General features: G+C 37.9%; 1 protein-coding gene across 5 annotated transcripts in view; it reads left to right on the forward strand.

The window, feature by feature from the left end:
• Positions 1 to 21,785, forward strand: part of LOC149300344 (voltage-gated potassium channel subunit beta-1-like) — a 142,591-nt gene that overhangs the window by 83,057 nt on the left and 37,749 nt on the right. For 2 of the 5 annotated variants that reach the window (XM_089485246.1, XM_089485248.1), the window contains exon 1: positions 6,575 to 6,792. The exons of the other annotated variants lie outside the window; for them this stretch is intronic. In XM_089485246.1, coding sequence (XP_089341372.1) covers positions 6,575 to 6,792 — 218 coding nt within the window. Of the gene's footprint in view, positions 1 to 6,574; positions 6,793 to 21,785 lie in introns of those variants that run through there. 5 annotated transcript variants of the gene reach the window in all.

A 21,785-nucleotide genomic window follows, 5' to 3' on the forward strand; every position in this document is an offset into this window, starting at 1 on the left:
TTATATGTATAGTAGAGTGGTTGAACTCTGGAAAAGCACATGTAAAGCTGGGACTAATGAAGATGTAGGTCTTGGCTTTTTCACACCAAATACTGGAAGTCCTCAAAAGGAAGAAAGCATCTCACTCACCTTGGCTCAGGCTCTCCGTCTTCTCATTTTGACAGGCCTAGCTCTCAAGTAACACTTTACATGAAAAGCACTGGTGGCAGTGTACACTGTACTGTTTATAAATGTTTGCCCAAATATTGAATTGGGTATTACTCTCTTTAAATATATGATGGCTCACGTACTCTTTAACATTGATATTGTATCAGTTATTGTATACAAAAGTAGGTCTATTAACTATTGTAGGTAGTATTTTATTTTTATACTTAATGACACTAATGAGCTATTGATGTGATTATTCCAAATTTTTCCCTATAGAAATGCTATAATCTAATATAAAATGTGTTGTAAACCCATAGAGGTAATTAATGATGCTCGTTTTCTTTTCATTTGACTTTTTTATAACACTAATTTCCATTGTCATATTTTTGTGTTGACTATATTGAGGCTCAAACTACTAAACATTATATTCAGATTTCTTTGTAGATTTTCAAAAAAAATCTTTTCTGAATGGCATTTTCATATCTCCTAATAATGAATGACCCAAATTATGATTTTCCAGCAAAATATTGATAATTTAGACATATCTGTTATGTAATGTATAGCTTGTGGTCTTGTTAGTGATGGATCGCTATTCTAATAACTGAACATGTCCATTTTGTGGCTAGTAAAGGTCAATGTTTCATTAAAACACATATCAATCTAAACCAATAATATTATTTACTCATATATTTCCGATATATCCTGTAACGCTGTACTGTGGAATTGAAAACAGAGTTATAGGCAAGGAACCCTGATAACCAGCTAAAACACAAGATCAAATATTTATTAAATAACCTTTGAGGTCAGTACTGGTTAACTATGATCAATGCATTATTTTCTAGGTTTCGCTAGCAATGTCTAATTATGTTGATGCACTCATCGACTGTTTCTCTCCCTAGAGTTAGTTCAATACTTGTCTATTAAGCAGCTCCCAATACATTGTGCGAATGGAACATTTTGCTTAAGATTCAAGGTTCTAGATGGTAAGGATAGTCCAGGCAATGAGTGAACAGTGCTGAACAAGCTAAAAAAGCTTTTCTATAGAAAATTTGCTAAAGCTGAATGTTAACTCCTATTTCAGAAAGAGTACTATTATTATTACTTGTCATGGTTATAATTACATGCTGTTTGTCCTACTTATTGAAAGGGCATTGAAATAGTTATTTTCTTAAATGCCAGAAGATGCAGCCACCTAGTAGATCAAGCCACTTTTCAATGAGAACAAAGTGCTTTGACCTCTTTATACTTCCAAATGATCTACACTTAGTAGTTTTTGAAATGCATTTGAAGTACATTTTTGCCAAAGGACTAAATGCCAACATAGCATTTTATGGGAATATAACTAAATGCCATAATAGAAACCTACTTTAAGAAATCTGTGATGGATCTGTGATAGAGCTGTCTGCCCCAACTCAGGCCATATGAGAATCAATATTAAAAAGGCAGGTTTTTTTGGTTCATGAGGGATAACATTCGCAGTTAGGAGATTTTCAACGATGTGACAAAAATGGAAGATTCATAGCTATTATAATTAAATTATACTTATTTGTTCTTGAATCGATGTGTTTGTAAAAAGTAATTTGCTCTCAAAGGGTTAAATAAGTAATTTGAAAGATTCACCTTATTAAGGTCCTGTTATACCCTAACCAACTTATATTAATATAAATGTGTATTAATTAAGCTTTGGTGTTTTTAGTTATTTATTTTATACATTTTCTTTTTTTTTTTATATATTTGCAATATACTTCATGGCGAGTTGGAAATAATTATAACACCAGCCATTACATAGCACAGATGAATTAAAACGTCATAGTACATTAAACATTAAACCCCCTCCCCCAGCAATATAATAGCCGTAATAAGGCACTCAATGCACATTGATGGCCCTTTCCAACATAATTATTATTATTTTTATTTATTGTTTTATATAGTACCATCAGATTCCACAGCGCTGTACAAAGGGTAGACAGGGCATTACAAAATGTGTTGTAAACCCATAGAGGTAATTAATGATGCTCGTTTTCTTTTCATTTGACTTTTTAATAACACTAATTTCCATTGTCATATTTTTGTGTTGACTATATTGAGGCTCAAACTACTAAACATTATATTCAAATTTCTTTGTAGATTTAAAAAAAAATCTTTTCCAAATGGCATTTTCATATCTCCTAATAATGAATGACCCAAATTATGATTTTCCAGCAAAATATTGATAATTTAGACATATCTGTTATGTAATGTATAGCTTGTGGTCTTGTTATTATTTGCAATATACTTCACAGCTCTGTACAAAGGTTAGACAGGGCATTACAATTATATATTATCTTATAATATATTGATAATGATCCCATTTGTGAACTGCAATGTTCATTTTGAATACAGTAAATACTTTTTATTGCTTCTAGGTCCATTGATTTATATATTTTATACAGCATATGTAGGTGTACTGTTAACTTTAAATGTAACTAAAATTACATGTGCTGACTCTTACCAGTTAGGGAATCAATTTTCCTTTATATGTTTTGTTCTTGCTCTGTTTTAGATCAGCCTCCTGCTGAGAAAACAGAGAAGGTGGTAAAATAGAAAAGATAAAAGCCTGTTTTGTGGAAAAGGCAGTACTTATTCTTAAAATGTATTTTAATAGGGATAGCCTGTAAAAATGTGTTTATCTACCATTAATTAAGCACTAACAAATTCTGCATATGTACAGTATGAGGATACCTCTGCATTTTTTTCTCTATCCCTTCTTTCTCTCTAGTCTTTTTTCTTTTTCTCTTGTCTTCCTGTTCCATTCTCACTTTCATTTTTTATTTCTCCTCTCTCTTCCCTATTCTTCCTACTGCCCTAAACATGTTAGCTGTTACTGTAAAACCACACCATCCACGAGCCCAGGTACAACCTCTCAAAGAGTGTTCATGAAATGGCTTAGCAAAAGATGGCGACCCTGGGGCTGGAGATTGTGGCTGGAAATGAAGAGTGAAGTTTGAGTGGTGAAGACAGGGGTCAAGTGAATCTGCAAGAAGCCCCACTAATCCATAATATACAATATAGGAAGGTCATGTATAGAAAGTAATTGTGTGTTAGTGATTAGTGTGCTAACTTTGAAAAGTGGTCTTATCATCATAGCAAACTACAAAGGAGTTTGCTGAGGGGGCACAAGATAAGATAAAGAATATGGGAGAATACATTTGGCGGGGAAGTAATTCTGCGCTATATGTATTGTACGTATAATGTGTGTGTGTATAGTTTACTTTGGGCGTATGTATGGTGATAGTTGTTTAAGATGCTATGATGCTGTGTTATGTTGATGCCAGTATGAGCTCAAGCTCCAGGTCTCGTATGATCTTCAAATGCCCATGGCAAACATTTGGAATGCTCTTGCTGACTGGACTATTTCAGTGGTTTGCATATGTTTATTGCCATTTTTAGAAGATTTTTCAATATAAGAACCTATACCTTTTCCTGTGGTGTCATCTGAAACTCTAATTGTGTGTAATTTGTAGCAGAGGATAAGCTTTAATTAGCATATGATCAGCTAGCATAAAACTATCAAGCGTGAAAGCGTACAAACCAAATGTTGTTTTATTTCAGTACCTTGGAGAGCTGGTGTTCCATTTACCAGGGAGAAGCATTAATGGATTAACGTCTTCACTGCCGCTTTAACTGAGAAGCATCACTCACCAGTGATCTTATTTCCCCTATGGCACGCTAGGATTTAAGCATTACTCTTCAAAGACATTGGCATATTACCAGATTTCCCTAAGCATGTTCTCCGTTAACAATAGTACTCACTGATCCATTGACTAAGTGATTTGTTGGCCGCTGTGTCTATATACTCAAGGAATCGTTTATACAGAGCCATTACCATTTTCTTTCATTATTTAAGATAGGCTGAGCTGCCTTGTAAAAAGGAAAGAGTAAACTGTTGCATCAAATGGAATATAGCGAGTAAAAGCTGAGGACTATATGTTAATCTATATGACTGTCCAACGTATATATTAGATGATTAAAACATATGTGAAGCATTATATACATTGAGTTGCTGCACCACACTATTGCCCATTATGTCTACAGAAATGGGTGTTCAGTGGTCAAACTGCAATGTTCTTTTATTTTGAACTCTTTTATGCTTTATAACACATTAGTGCATGCATAATAAATAGTTTGTAAACATGTAAATGAAATGATTGTCCTTAGTCTATATATGAGTTGGGTATATATGATCTGTGTATGTATGCATTACTAGTATTAGTGGCTGCATTTTCTGCCATGGTCCATAGCAATATACACAAATAACTTGTGTTCTCACAGGTGCCTGTCTCATTGGTTTATAATTAAAGAAATTATGCATTGCCTCACTCCTGTGATCTAACACCCATATTGTGGTTTCTACAGTTACTATAGTAACAGTCTAGGAACTCAACCAAATATGTTTCTAAATGTTTTTTCTGCAATGTACTTGGTCATTGTTACAAGGGAGGGCTGGCATCTATGGCCCAGGCGGGACACCTGGCCAAATAGCCCATTAACACAGAGGATTAGAACATATTTGAGAGATAACAAAAAGTCATAGAAGACATGCCAAATACAATAGGGATCCCATAATAGGAGTATAGAAAGGATCCTGACATGGTACAATGCATCACAAAATTATAGACCCTATTGAGTTAAATTACAGGTATACTGGAAAAGCAGGGCCATTTTGAATAAAATAATAGTGGGGGGTATCATAAATGTAGTTGTCTGTTGAAAGTAATTGTTTTCATTAATTTAACAAACATCCCTATGGAGCATCCTGATGCAAATTGGTTATAAGTGGCATTTATTTAGTCAGCACTTTGTCAATACAGCAGAGTTGGTTTTAAAGTGATAAAGACTGCATGCTTCTGTATTTATTTAATTTGAATTTTATGTTTTTTGCATTTTTTCTTCTTAATGTAACACCAAAAAGCCATTGTAGTTCAAGTTAGCACAAAACAGATTATGGGTTGATTTACGTGCAAATAAAAAGGAAAATGTCCTTACCTTACCGGAATAATGTATTCTTTACTACCTCTTAAAATGGAACAAGTAAAAAACCAAAAAACCCAAGATTTCACTGTTCTTTCAGCTCTTAAGCGCTAGAAAACATAGTCCTCCACACATTTGGTCTAACTGAAATTTAATATATTAAGTAAAATCTTTCTACAGAGCACTGCTGAAGCTGTAGGCACTATATACATATAAGGTAATAATATTTCCATTGTACTGCATATATATATATATATATATATATATATATATATATATATATATTGATGTTAACATAACATATTAGGTCCATTTGTAGTTATAGGACATTTAATACAGTAATGTTTGCAAAGTTAAAGCTGTAACACTGTATTGTCTGCTGTAAGCTAAGGAATGGTTATTCTATTAATGCATGTTCTGTGCAGGGCAGGTAGTGCTGGGTGTTTGGAGATGTGCTGTACAGATGGACATGCTGACAGACCTGCAGTACCAGAACTTGCTGATTTGGGACAATGTGTAGAGCATACTGTGCCTTATCAGGCTGTCCTTATGTTTCTCTGTTTTCATTTATGAAGAACGCTTGTGATCTGCCAAAAAAGACCAGCAATGGCCAAGCCTAAGTCACTGAGCAGACCCTTACTTACATATTAACCCTCTAAGCTCCAATCTCATCCTCATGCCATAATAAACACAGACTCCACCACCCACGCTGCACTGTTGGATGTGTGTGTATGTATGTATGTGTGTGTGTATGTATCCCACCCACCACGTGTTAGCTATTCTGCACATAATCAACAATCTCCTTAAATGTTAATGCACAAAGTTTAATTGACAATGGTGCACTTCAATGCTGATTCCCAGTATACGGTCCTGCGGGTTACTAATCAGCAGATCTCCAGTAATTAAGAGCCGCTATTATTTGCGGTGCACTGATTGGAGAGACAGCATCCTCCGTTTAAAGAGCTACCTGTCAGTGCAGCAGCAGCGGCGCGGAGTGGGAGCCTCGCACAGTCCCCGATCCTGCCGTCACATCTCACACAATCGCAAGGATTCGGGTCCTGCCCTCGGGAGTTTCCTTGGGATTAAATGCTTTTCGCCCAATTGCAGAGCTTTGATCTGCTCAGCATTTCATGGTCCAGAGGCTGTTGAAGACACATCTTTGCAGATCTGCAGCTTTGATTGGGAAGCTGGGACCGCAATATTGGACAGAGACTTTGGGTAGAGAAGGAAGACATTTGGTCTTTTTCTTGTTGGTGGTCCCTCTGTTCTGTTCTAATTTACCTGGAATCCTAAATCTTGCTCCACACTCTAACCCCTTTACTCCGATCGTTTCATCCCCGTAAAAAGAAGACAAGAGCCACTTCGGGTCCGAACTTATTTCGTATTGTGATTCGGGATCACTCCCAAGGCAGGGACCATGCAAGTTTCTATAGCTTGTACAGAACACAATTTAAAGAGCCGAAACGGAGATGACAGACACTCCAAGCAGAACTCCAGTGGCCCCAACGTGGTCAATGCAGCCAGAGCCAGGTTCAGAACAGTGGCTATAATAGCCCGAAGTTTGGGAACCTTTACCCCCCAGCATCACATCTCCTTAAAAGAATCCACTGCCAAACAGACAGGCATGAAATATAGGTGAGAAAACATGACCATTCTGCAACATCTGTAGTATATACATTGTTATTGATATAAGATCATGATCTAGAATCCTCATTAATATATTCACCTTTTCATGGTAGCCCTTGTAAACCTTGCATGCGTTCCCTTTAATGCCTGGGTTACATAGTGATTGTGATTATTATTGTGTGGTTATTGTGACATTGAAGGCTATACTATTCTGGATGTTAATATAAACTCACCTAATGCACAGGAAGGAGTTCTGGATCTTTTCTGACCCTGCACAGTGTCATTTCTTGTCAGTCTGTATACTTTATTCGCAAAACCTTTAGAGGTTCTGGTTTTCTTGTGTTTACTGAAATGAAGTCACTATTCTACAAAGTAGAACTACAGATCTCTGGCCAAACCTCATCTAGAGTATTGTGTGCCGTGCTAGATCTAGAAGGATATTGATTCCGGAGAGAGTTCAGTTGAGGGCTAATAAAATAGTGAATGGTTTGCAGATCACAAATTAAAAGGAAAGACTAAAGATCTCAATATGTATAGCTTGGAGGAAAGAAGAGAGAGGGGAGATGTGATAGAAACATTAACATTAATAAAGGGATTTAACAAAGTACAGGAGAGGACTTTATTTCAAATGAGGAGGACTGTTAGATCAAGAGGTCTTAGTCAAAAACTAGAGAGTCAGGGGCTTAGAGGTAATATAAGCACGTTTTACTTTACTGAGTGGTTTAAAAGCAGATCAGTCTCCCAGCAGAAGTGGTAGAGGTTCACACAGTAAGGGAATTTAAATATGCTTGGGATAGGCTTGATGAAAGAGGAGACCAAGAATCGATTAAGGTATGAATCTTTAAAGCAGGAATAAAAAAGGCAGACTAGATGGAACAAATTGATCTTTTTTTGATGCTGTCAAATCCTCTGTTTCTGTGTGTCTGGAAGTCATAACTACTCCTTGAGTGTCAGCTCACCTGCACATAAATGGCACACGCATGATCTTTTGAACACGGCTGTGATGTTGGCTTTGATAGACCTTACAATCACAAATGGAGTATTTTGTTTTTTTCTAATTAGCCAAGAAAGCCCCTATGGAATGCAGCTTGTCCTCGGCAAACACAGTCCTCCACCTTCATACTAAAGCTGAGCTGAATGTTGAAACTCATTAAAATGGAGATAACGTTATTGCGACTATTTCTGTGAATAGTGAGATTAATCGCACTTCACCTTGAATGTACTTTTGAAACACAACCACAAACCTCTGCAATGATTTATTTTTTCACCTGCCTAATGAAACGGGTAGGATTAGAAATCATTTTTGAGGATGAAAAAGATAACATTAAATTTTTAAGAGGAAAACTCCCGTGTGGACAGGTTCGGGCAGTGATTGATACTAATTGGAATAAGCAAAAGGAAGCTACACAAGATATAAATCAAAGGTTGGACTTACCGATTACTGGTGGTTGTCTACTATAAATAAACCCCATACTTAAAACATACTGTTCAAGACAACAGCAATGATTTATCATGCCAGGCTCAAAGAGTTGGGGAATTAACCCCTTAGGGGTCAGGGGGATGCACCAAGCCACCAGTTCTATACAATTTATTCACCTAATGCCATTACTATTTAGATAAAGAAAAAAAAATAGCAATCGGTCTAAAAAAGCTAGCAATCTAATTTAGTTATTTTAGTAAAATTTGAAAATGGATAAGAATTTGGAAACCTCTCAGGCTCCTGGGTTTTAGTAGAATACACACTAAAGTAAATGAGAAATTGCAAGCTTTAGTCCAGCATGTAGAACATCTTAGAGGTCCAAGAGCTAAACTAAGCGGCCCGTCTAGTGCTTACATTATTCTCTACACACCAGTGCTTCATTTTTGCTTCGTGTTTCTTGAACTCTTCCATCATGGGATCTCTCACCACCTGTTCTGGAAGAAAATTCAATGCATCTGCAAATTCTATATAAACTACCCATAGAGAGATTTGACCTTTTATTTTGCAGAACCATCTAAAACCCATTATATTTCTATACTTTCTTTGTTCGTTGCAATTTTTCCTTTTGTAGTCATTGAACAGATTGATACAATCCTAATGTTAATTTGTTCTATTATGTAATCATTTTAAAAAAAATTCCAAAATGGTGCGCTCTGACTGTGACTGATAATAATTTCAATAAATGAAAAGGAAACCACAGTGATTTTGGCAGCTAGTTTCCCAAGCTCCCGTCTGTTTTGGCAAATGTGACATTGAGTTTTTTTTGTTATTTTAATGGCTTTTCTGCAGTCCTGCCACATACTGTAGCAGAGAATTCTATTGTCGACAATACGTTTACCTGCATAGGTTTGGTTGAGAAAGCGCGCCTTGTATAGATTTCTTTTCCTAATATGCTTTTTCAGAACAGATGTTGGGTATTAATATTTCGTGGGATACTTTGCTAAATTTACACCGGTGAAAGTGATGAAAACTTGCAGCACAGAGCGGAAAGCATAGTTGTTTTAGAGAATATAGGCTTTATATGTATATCGGAATAGCATAGAAACTAAACTAGGGACTAATCATTACCTGACGGAGGGATTTCTTCATTAAAGAGGGGCTTTGCATTATTAGTCAGCTTGTGTTGGAAGTAGATCTTGGCAGTCCCTGTATAATGCATTGTTAAATAATTTCCCAATCAATCCTCATAGAACCATATGCATTAAATTGTGCCGGTGGTAAGCTTTTATCAGGGGGAGACTGGCACCTTCTGGCCTCAGGGACACTCAAACACACACTGATAGCTAAGATAAGCACTAACGCACAAACATTTACTCACACTCACTCTTACCATGGAAGTCCAGAGGGTGGGGGCAAGAGGGGGCGCTTGCTTCTCTCTGGAAATTCAAAGAGACCGTCAGGAGCATCAGCAGGGGAGAGATAAACCGTAGGCTGTTTAGAGTAGGTTAACTAGACATGGGGCAGAAAAAAAAATCTGGCAGTCATCAAAAAGCTCTACAGTGCAAACACTAACTTATGTTGACTGCATCCCCATTAATATTCAGCAGCTGGCTGGACTTCATGGGAATTGTAGTTATAGACTAGGGTGTGTCTTTGACTCCAGCTCTCATGATATACAGTCAGCCATTATGGGCTGAACACCATTACATATTATTTTTTTGTAGCGCTGTTACAAAGTAAACAGTAAAATAATTTAAAATCAAACACAATAACAAACTGGCACAAAAGGAGAAAAGGGCCCAACTTTTGATAGCTTACAATATAGACTTGGGTAGTTGTGTCTAATATTTACCACCCCGCTTTTGTAAACTCATGTTGTGCAGGTACATGCTGGTCTGTTAGCTCCTACTACTGTTGTCATATAATTTTTCCTATTAATGGGTAAAGAAGATTTGCCTCCAACCAGGAAACCCCTCTCCTGAGCCAACAAAGGTAGGCAATGAGGTAAGGATGGGGAGGATATTTTGCCCCACTTGAAAAAATCCTGCAGATGCCCATGACTCACACACTGACACTCCCCACCATCATTCCTTCCCACCATCATTCCTTCCCACCATCATTCCTCCCCACCATCATTCCTCCCCACCATCATTCCTCCTCACCATCATTCCTCCCCACCATCATTCCTCCCCACAATCATACTTCACTGTGTCACACCTGCTTGCACGCTTTAATGCAGCGTTGCAAAATCCTCGCACCACAGCGAGAAAAAATTTGGACTATTATATATAATAAACCACCTGCAAAATGTTCTGCCAACTATCGCTTCAGTGAATAATTTCTAGTGCCTTCAATTGGCCAGAGGCCATGAGCAATATTTTACGTAGCTTTCTAAATAAATACTCTACTTATGTAACAAATTACAAACAAAAAAGCATGTTTTATAAGTTAAAAATTAGCAGGAAGGATGAAAGGATCTCAGAAAGTAAAAGACAAGCAGGAGTCAAATATACTGTTTTTTATACCAACAAAACTGCTACAACCAAATGTCATAGATGGTAAAATTTAAGAGGTAATGTTATAAAGTATTATGTTATTGTTAGGGTGGTGGATAAATGGAATAGTCTTCCAACAGAGGTAATAGAGGGTAATATGGTGAGGAAATGCATGGAATAGCCATATAGATATGTGCAACATAACCCAAGGCTTGGGCTAAGTAAAGTTTGAGGTTCTCACTACAGGTTTAGATTAGATGGGTTGTATTGGTAGCCAGCTGCTTACGTAGATACAATTATAACCCAAACAGCTGTGAATGCTTTGTACATAATATTGTCACATGCTAGATATTCTACAATAAAATTTGCCTTTTAAAGGCTTATTTCAGAATAGATACAAAACTAATTGCACTCTCTAATACGTTAGGCAAATACAAATTAGCAGATCTATAATCTAATTATTTTATAATCATACGAAAATATAGAGCAGCACTTCAGAGACATATTTTTCAGAGCTAAGTGTCCCTTAATCAGTGTGTACGTTATATAAGGAACTGCTGCTTATAATCTATGGGGTATATTCTACATGTGTACATTGCAACAAAAGCCATAACAAAGCCCCATGTCTCTAAAGTGGGACAGATCACAGTAGATCACTTATGATCAGTAGGACAGATCACTTAGATCACAATAGATCACTTTCACAGTGTATCCTGCAGTCCTCTAATTACTTGTTTCTCCTGAATTATTGTAATAGTTTTTTGTAAGTGGTGATGTGATGTATGCTAGATTGCACCTGCTTTCTATAGTGCACATGAAGGGCACATATGCTAGTGAAATGATAAAGCAATGGGTTAAATATATATAAATAGGAAAGTGTATACATACCTAGCTCTTTATAACTACCTATCATTCAGTTTCCAATAATGTTCAGGCTTTATGTGATGCAGTTGCTATGGAAACTAATGTAATACAGTCACTAATTGGTTCAGATTTAGCACTTTGCCTTGGAATTTGTTTGCTAAATACGGTCGGTTGAACCATACAATAACACAAACCCTTGTGGATAGTGCATGAAGTCATCTCATACAGATGTCAGCCTACAGCCTCTCCAATTTAATAAGCATGGTTTTCCTAGATCATAAATCTAGAACCAATTAAAACAAGCATTTAAGAACAAGCGCATCCATTGAAACCCTGTCCATCTGCTATCACGCTCAGCGGTGCATTCTTTTTTCTTGTAAATACAGATGGCAACTATCAACTCAACTTGATGAAAACCAAAAGCTGCTTCATTATAATGTAATATTCATTTATATATTGTGGTCCATAACATAAAAACCAAGTATAGCACTGCAATATATTGGTCTTCAGCAGGTTGATAATACAATATTAAAACAATGACTTTAATGATCCCAGGAAAGTTATAGACCCTGAAAGCTTATTCTGTCAAAGTAGGGATATCAGTGGTGCTAAAAGCTTAATTTTTAACGACAATTACTATGTACAGGTGATTTTCCATTATGTACAAACTGCCTAATGCCACAAACCATGATCACCAGAAAAGAGATACAACCGAATTAAGCACACCTTCAGTCTATGTCTTGGTCACTCATTTTTAAATAATTAACAAAACTTGTGATAATTAATCCAAAGGGTGATATTTAAGATTCAATATCGGTAGCGGGGGTCACAGTAACGAAAAAGTAAAGTATTTGGAAACCTATAATACAGTATTTATTTTTTATAAATATTTTCTGTCGTTTTTTTTCAAACCATACATTATATTATTACCAGCGGGTAGAGGGGATGAATGCTACTATGTGACACAGTAATGCGTGTACATTTCATAACTGCTGTGGACTACAATCCTCAGCATGGGCAAAGTTCATTTCAGTCTTCAAAGTTACCCTTTTCAAATAGAGGAATGCTGCATAATCTATGAAACTAGGAAGGAGGGGGCAGTTAACGTGAATGCATGCTGTGGACCGTATGCCAGATTTTTCCGGCCAATGCACACACAATGTATATCCAGCCAAGCGATTGCTTCCTTTCTTGCTGAGTCTGGTCTTACAAATCCACCTTGAATGTCAGTTACTGGTCACCAGCCACGTGTATTGCTGTGTTACTGATTTAAATGTGACATTAGCCCTATCTGTAGTGATTAACAGCTCTGTACAAGCCACAAAAGAGCAAATATTAATCTGGTAACACAGAAGGTTTGCTATCTGAATAACAGAAACATATATTAAACACTTTATAAATACTATAAATGGCTTAACTGTATATCTGCCAGTGCGTCCTTTTTTATACTAGAGTAAAATACATATTTTTATACAGAGATGGTAAAAGCGTGTTGTGATGCAAAAGGCGAGCACTAAGTTTGAACCGGATTCCTTTTTTTTACTTGAAATACTATAATTTATCATGTATGTCCAGCTGGTGGCTTGGATAGCGCATGTAGACCTCAAAGGGTTAAACTGTTGACTGCTAAGTCTTTGATTTTATAGTAAGGGGCTTGGAAAGATACTTCCACTTTAAGAACTACCAAACTTTTGTTTCAATATTTTTTCAGTCTCATTAATTCCCGTGCAAACGACAGGTGCCTTGAGAAAAGGCTACATTGTTTACTGTAATGCTTCAAGAAAACACGACGTGAACGAAGACCAAATAGACTTTTATTGGGATGTAATTATAAGCTTCCATACTGTGACCTTTATCTGGGTTGTTCGCAAAGTGCACTTGAGGGAGCACCCATGGATAGAACACGCTGGGTATGGTTAATTCATTTTGATGAGCTCAAATTACTCACTGATTCCCTAACTAGGATATTGCTTGTACAGCTCAAAGTGGAGGAGTTATAAAACATAAATGTAATAAGGTTTTGTTTTTTAATGCTTGTTTTCCGAGCTTCTGGTGGCAAAACATTCCCTCGTTTGCAATTTTAGGTCTGTTACATTTGCATAGAGGCTTTTTTTAATATAGTAGATATTTTATGTGAAGATCAAAAAGGATAATATCCTGCTGCAACAATCATTAGTCCAGATATGTATAGCTTTTTGCCTCTTGGCAAACAAAAAAGGGTGGAAAATGATTGTTTCCCAAGTTTTTGAGCCTTATACACCAACATAGAGAATAGATTGCAAGCTTATAAGGGTAGTGTCTTCTCTGTCTCTGCCAGTATGTCTTGATATATGTTAAAGGGACATCATCAGCCATCTAATGCACGTTAATGTATATGATATCTGAGAGATCCCTTTAAATGTAAGTGGTGTCCCCCTTGCAAATGCATTGGGGAATCTCCAGAATCCCTCCATATGCATTTGCTGCTTTGCCCCCTGCCAGGTTATTTTCTGTGCAGGAGATATGTTCAGCCGAACACTGCATATAAAAGTACACAAGTGTAAACACACATATACACACATACTGCCATTGGACACGCCTGTCCATATACACATATATACACATACTTTGCCCTCACACATGCCTGCCTTTACACACAAATATACACATACACCGCCCTTACACACACATATACACATACACCGCCCTTACACACAACAGCTTACAAACACACATATATATACCTACACTGCTCCTATACACCTATACTCCTCATCTCTTATGTTTCTCCTCTTCCATCTTGCTGTGGGAGCGCAAGGTCTGTCATTTCAGACCTCTGCTTTAGTGATCCCTAATCACCATGCGCCAGCTATTGATGCTCAGTGCAGGGATTTCTAGCGTATAGTGATTAGGGAGCACAGAAGCCGAGGCCTGAAGTGACAGACCTTGCCCTCCCTAATGCTGGGCTGGTTAAAGGGAGATTGTGAGCAGGACTGATTGGGGAGATCACAATCTTGCACCTGCCTCACTGCTCACCCCCTCCCCTTTAGATACGATGGCAGCAACGTGATTCACCACAGAGCCTCTAGAACCTGGGGCCCCTGGACAACTGTCCAGTGTGCACATGGGTTTAGGCGGCACTGTGCCAATCAGTCCTGTAGCTGGGGGTTCCAAATTCGGTAAAGACGCAAAAGTGGGGCAAGGAATAATCTATGGAGGCAATTGCCCTCCTGTAGCGATGCCTATGATGGTCAGTGTTCCATTCACGGGAAGGTAATCCCTGTTTTCAGAATTGTATGGCCCACGATGCATTCCTGACCTGGGGTACCTTGGGCTTCCCAGCCATTGAGGCTTTTCTTGATAAATGCAACAAAACCTTGTTCTCATATCAGATATGTAAAGACCAATTCTCTGTTCTAAATATCTCAATTGTTTTTAATCTTTGCAGGCTAGGAGCTGTACAGTGTTAATAAATATAACTTACTAGATAAATAATACTGTATCAATTAAATCCATGATTTGGTGTGATATAAATTAATGAATAAATAAATATGAGTCCAATAATGTCCAATCAGGGAACAATTCAGTAGTCAGCCAAATAATTTATCCAAAAAGAAATGTATCCAAGGGTTAAATGCATCCAGTGATTAAATAATCCAAGAAAAATGTTAAATTTTCAGAGTCTACAGCTCCATAATGAAAAGACAGAAATGAAGAGCACATAGTGTGATATCTCAATAAATAAATAATTTAATAGAGATAACATTAAAAAAAACTAGAGCTCTGTAGAAATATATATACAAAGCACTTAAAACACGAGTATGCACTCTGATGTGACTGCATATAGCCACTTCAGCCTCTAGCTGCAAACAGAATAGCGTGTCCCAGCTGAAAAACAGTGTGTTGTAAAACAGGAACTGAACTCTTCTTCCGCATGCGTCGATATGCGACTCCGCCCACCCAACGCGTTTCACCAATAGGCTTCCTCACGGGTATTGTGGCATCTAGTGTGGGCAGGAGATCTGTACCTGTGTATTTGCTGCTCTTTTGATGGATGGCCACGCTATCATTAACAGAGCTGATATATGACATCATATCACTGTACCACACGTGATATGTTTGGAAAATATTTGTGTAACGGATTTATAGATCTCCTGCTCCTACATGGGACACCAAGTAGGGCCTAGATGCAAATACACAACCGTGAACAAGAACATGCACTCCGTATTCTCAAGCACCTGCGCACTGGTCCGCTATCTTTTACTATGCAGTAGTGAACCGGAGCTCTTAACCCCTTAATGACATAGCCCGTACATGTACGGACTCAAAATGCATTGTTTTCAATGGGTTTAGGGACCGCCCATTTGTCCTTAAGGGGTTAAACACAAACGTTTAGGGGCACAACGTCCTAAAAAATTCTTCTCCACACCAAAACTGTCCGTTTGCTAACCGCTAGAAGAACTGGATGTAGATAAGACCATAACACCTGATTTTTTAATACATATTTGTTATCATCCTTCAGGGATGCAATAGCAGTTTGCTGGCAATCTTGACCATTATTGCTCATACAAGTATAAGCAATATATACATACGTATATGTAATATGCTTACTGTTCAATACCTAAAAACACTTTTACATTAAACAAATTCCCGATTCTATATATGTTGTAAAGCATCGGCCTCTTCTGAAAAGAAAGAAAAGGGTAACAACAACATGAACAAATTGTCCAAGAACTGTCAGTTGGAGTCTAAAATACACCACCAACCCTTCTATTACATTTGGTATGATGTATTAATCTGCATCAATTCTGTAATGAGTATGTTTGAGTCTGTCAACTATTCTATAGAAAGTGACAAAGCTCACTGATGCATATTCAGATGAATCCCAGCATGATGTCATGCACAATACATGCATAATACAACATTGCAAGGATTGTTTTTTTTGTTTTTTTTTAGGGAATTTTCATTTGAGCGGGCAACTAATTTTCCGCAGATTCTCAGAAATGCAGTCATTGTTAGCTGTTATCTACATAGAATAGCACCAGCCAGAAAGCTGTTGACGTTCTAGATAAATGTCATGCAGAACGACAACAAATCTGTAAAATCTTATTATGAGCCAACACTGATAAAAAAGGAGAGCAGACACATACATGTTTTCCAAAGAGAGCTTACATTCAAGGTAAAGAGATGAGTCAGTGCTTAAGACCACTATGTGAAAGTGGCATTATCAGAGAGAAAAAAAAACCTTAAATGTGGCTAAATCGGGATTTACCATTTCAGGGCCGAGGCTATTTTACACTACAGGACCAGAGCAATTTCCATGTTTTTGCTATCTGTTTCTTCAACTATTATTTCCCATTCTTATCTAGTGTACCCACACAAATTATATTTTATTTCCAGGATACGTACAGCCGCTCTTAAACAGTATTTATAAATGTAAGACATCATTTTTTTATGAATAGAATGTAAAAAAGCGGCATTTAAAAAAAAAACAAAACAAGTTTCAGTTTTACAGGTATATAAATTCTACACAGGTACACAGCTAGTATAAAGGTGGAAAACATCCCTAAAAAATATATTCCTTAATTTGCCCAATTAGGAAACAATTATGTTCATTTTATCGCAACATATAAACATGGAGGCATTTTACCCTTTTCTCAGTCTAATTGAATTCCTTTTAAAATGTAAGATAGAATTGAACGGAAAGCCCAAGGACCAGGTTGCCACATTTTGTAAAAATACCTTGATAGTTTTTCTATCATAGGTTTTCTAACATACCCAGGGAGTCCCTTTCACATGAGTTTCCAATCTGATAGTTATCTCACAATTCACAGAATATGTAATGATATTTATTCCCTTGTTTATATTCATGACATTAGGCAGTTGCATTGACATTTTTTAGCAGTGAATTTTAGAAATGACTACTCTTCTGAAACCGGGTAATTACCATATTCAGATCTTTGTGTTTTTCTTGTCGCGTATGACTAACTGCTGCTATATTTTTATGTTTTTATATGGCACCTGGAATGTCACGCCACGTTCTGCAACGTTGCCTTGTGAAACCGACCTGTTATCAGAGCTGGTCCCAGTATTGTGTCATACCCTTAACATTGATGACCCCATCATCTCTCCAGGCAGACATGGAAAATTCCTAACCCAGTTTCCGTTAACTATGGTGTAAAAATCACAGCTGTTTAAATGGTTATGTATTACTGATTTAGTTTTATAATCTACTTTATGGTACTTAACAAATAACAAGGAAAGCTGGAACAATAGGTCATTCTCCAAGGCCTGAGATCGGTGGGCTCTGAGCAATGAGAGAGAGAGAATATTTTACAGAGGGAACTGGATAAAAAGCAATAGAAAAATTGTGTTATTTACTAAATCACTTATCAGAAGCTAATATATAATTTTTTTTAAATGTTCCACTAGCGCAAGAGAGTACAGGAACGAATCCCAGCATAAGGAAGATTAAAAAATTTGGAAAATGTCAGACTAGTTGGACCGTGCAGTGGATAGGTATTAGGTTTATGTGTGAGCAGATAATGCCTCTTCCTATTCATTCTTGCTACTGCCCGGCTTTTTCTGAAACAAAGAACTCTGTGCTGCGGCAGGTATGAAGATTAACTGAACTCAGAGGTCACCCTTTTTTGTACCTTATTAATGAATGCAGAAATCATATATATTACACAATTTTAAACAAAGGGGGACACGTAAGTTTACTTTCCACCTCTACATCTTTACGGCCTCAGAGTCTCCTTTCCTCTATATTCTTCTAACCTAAAGGTCGAGGAGCTGTGACAAAAACACGGGGCATGGGGATTCTCCTTCATCTTCACAAGTGTATTCACTGATGAGAATTATGTCCTTTAACTGGAACAGCTTAGATTACTTTTGAAATGGAGACGACATACATTCCCACAGGCTAACTTGGAAAACAAGCATCTCAGATGGTACGTTCCACCACAATAAAAATGCACTTTTGGTGGATTTTTGAGGATATCAATAGAAAAGATGCTATCAAGGAGATTTTTAACCTTCAAGCAGTGCTTCATTCAGGAACATTAAAGGATGTTGCAGTCAGACTTTTATAAAGTATGGAGCATTCCCACTTCCATGACGGAACATCTGCAGTGTTCTCAGCTAAAATCTGCCTGTTGTTTTTGTACAAAGATACAAATCTTGTAAAATTCAGGAGGCCTGTGGTTAAATCCCCTTGACTCCTGTCTTAACAGCAGGAAACTAATAGGAGGACATGTGGTTCTATGCCGAGTCTCGTGCTGGTTCCCAATAAACGTGACAAAGGATTTAGGCTCTAGCAGCCTCAACCTACCAATGTATCTGCTTCATCCAGCACCTACATAAACTCAGAGTTTAGTATTCCACAGCTTGCTGCCCTCTCTCTGTATTTCTTGGACAGTCTGACTCTCTTTACTTGTCTCATAAAATATATCAAACAGGCATCCTATTTTCTTGTAGGAACCTGGCTGGTTTAATTGTAATTTAATGGGAGTTCCTTGCATGTGTTGGCACAGCCTAGGAGTTATCTGTTTTGTGAGTATTTCAAGGACCATTAGCAGCCAGTAACAGCCTGTACTTGGAGCAAACCAAGTGCAAGATTTCTTGTAATAGCATCCATTAGGTTCATCACAGACTTTACCTTCTCTTGGGTAAAAGGTAAGAATCCATTAGCGCACAGCTGGATAGATGGTAGAGACTAGAAAGAAGCTCAAATATTCATTTAACGTACAGAATGTAGCGCTAGCTTTCAAGTTAGAACAGGTGTAGCTGGGCAACTGTGGAGCCTTTCACACAGAAACACTTTGCGGTGTACGGGATGACATGTAATGGAACAGAAGAAACATATACAGAATTCCCAGTGGTGCTAGAATAATAATGATCAACAGTATAAAAAACAAAGCAAGAATTCAGCCCATGTCCAGCAAGTGCCATTCAAAAAACACCTAAGGCATAAATATTGTGGATTCCGTCACACTATATGGCCATATATTGCTTATCCCGCAACTAAGTCCAAAGTACCCAAGCTTGGCGAGTCTTATCTAATTTTTCATAGCTATAGTGCTCACCAGCAAGCTGAATCAGTGGGACTGCATTGCATTTGATGGAATCCTTCATATTTATACCTTACATAGGTTTTTTAATGGTATTCTCTGGGAATGTGGTAAATTCTTGCTTTGTTTTATGTACTTATTGTTCATTTTTTTAAACCAGCAAAAACCCAGGAATCTGAATGTGTATACCTTTTAATGCTTTTTAGATTACGCTCTCCCCTTTCTGTATAATGTTTTGTTATCAGGGCCGGACTGGGAATGAAAAGCAGTCCTGGAAATATTTGGACACCAGCCCCATGAATTGTATCGTGTGGTCGAGCACTTGTGCCCACACGCCACACCCCTTACACATGCCACACTATTTACCATCCAAAAAGCTATAAAACATTATTTTTAAAACTTTATTAAATTGTTCCTTTATGATAACAGAATACCACATTATTATTATTTATGCCTCCACAATCTTGTGTATTGATTAATATGATGCCCCAGCCAACCCCCTCCCTTGTGTATTGATGCCTCCGCCCCTTTTGTATTGTTAATGTGATGCCCAACCACCGTCTTGTCTATTGATGCCAGCACTGCCATGTGTATTACCTAAGCCACACACACACCCCTTTTTATATTGATTTTGTAAAGCCAAAACCCAGCCACCCCCCTCCCTTGAATATGGGTCCGCTTTCCTATAACCTCGTAACTCTTTTTTTGGTAGTACTTACATCTTAGTTTTTTCTTTTTTCCTGCTCTCCTCCGATGTGACGACCTTCTCCTTGTCACAAGGAACTCTTGTTCTTGTGAGCCCGCCCCCTTGAACGTCACATCTTCAAAGTGGCCACCCGGCCGCGAAGTTCAAAGCAGCTGTCATGCGGCTGTAAGACCGCCTCCACCATACTGAAATATAAAACTTAAATGTATAGGTCACCTGAATGAGACATACAAACCATACATTTGCAGGTATATATAAATAATGTATGGAAATATAGCAAATACAGATCAACAGAATAACACACAAACCCAACTTTGTATGTATAGATCAATTGAAAATCACATGTTAACTCAGCATTGAAGGTATAGATAAAAAAACAGAATCAGACATACAAATCCGGTATTTGCAAGTATACATAAATAATGTATGGAAACATAGCATAACAGATACAGATCAACAGAATAACACACAAACCCAGCTTTGCAGATATAGAGCAACTGGAAATCACATGTAAACTCAGCGCTGCATGTACAAATCAACTGAATAAGACATACAAACAAACCCTGTATTTGCAGGTATACATAAATAATGTATGGAAACATAGCATAACAGATACAGATCAACAGAATAGCACACAAACACAGATTTGCAGGTTTAAGTCAATTGGAAATCACATATAAACCATATAAACTCAGCATTAAAGTTAAAAATAAAAAAAAAACTAAATTACAGGCATAGATCACAGGTTGCACACTCCAAATGCCAACCCTGGCATCCACATTGCCCACATAGAACCTGACCAGCACCCAAATTACACACACAGATTACAGCCCAGCCTGAGCCAACTTTGTCCCCAAACAGTACTGCGTAAGACCTCTTTGTCCCATAAACACCCTGCTTGTGCCATCTTTGCCTTTCCCCAAATAACTGTCACGGGGTCAGGTAGCGAAGGAGGATCCAACTATGCAGATATGTAGACGTAGAGCAGTCCAGTAAACAGTCCGTGATCAAGGGCAACGGCAGGCAGAGAGGTCAAAACGTATCCGAGGTCAAGGCAGGCAGATCAGAAGCATAAACGGTTAAACAGGTCTGAGGTCAAGGCAGGCAGATCAGAAGCATAAACGGTATAAACAGGTCCGAGGTCGTAGGCAGGCAGCGCAGAATCGTAGTCAAATAACAGGCAAAGGTCGGTACACAAGGCAATAGATAAATGGTAGGGAACAGCACACCCAATAAGCATTACACTTTGAACGGGTAAAGACAATGGAAACAAATGAGGCTTAAATAGGAGAAGGTACTCACAAACAGGCCGCGGCGTGGCGTGCGTAGCGTGCGTGACGTCGCCGCGGCCGAGGCAGACCTCTGACGCGTCATACCCGCGGTCCCGGCGGTATGAGGAGGTGGCGCACCTGCACGTCCTCGGCGTGCAGGCGCGATCCCGGCCGAGGGTGTGGAGGCAGGACTAC

This window comes from Sceloporus occidentalis, unplaced genomic scaffold, assembly GCF_023333645.1.
Source record: "Sceloporus occidentalis isolate IW3139 unplaced genomic scaffold, rSceOcc1.0.p SCAF_25, whole genome shotgun sequence".
In the NCBI taxonomy this organism is placed as follows: Eukaryota; Metazoa; Chordata; class Lepidosauria; order Squamata; family Phrynosomatidae; genus Sceloporus; species Sceloporus occidentalis.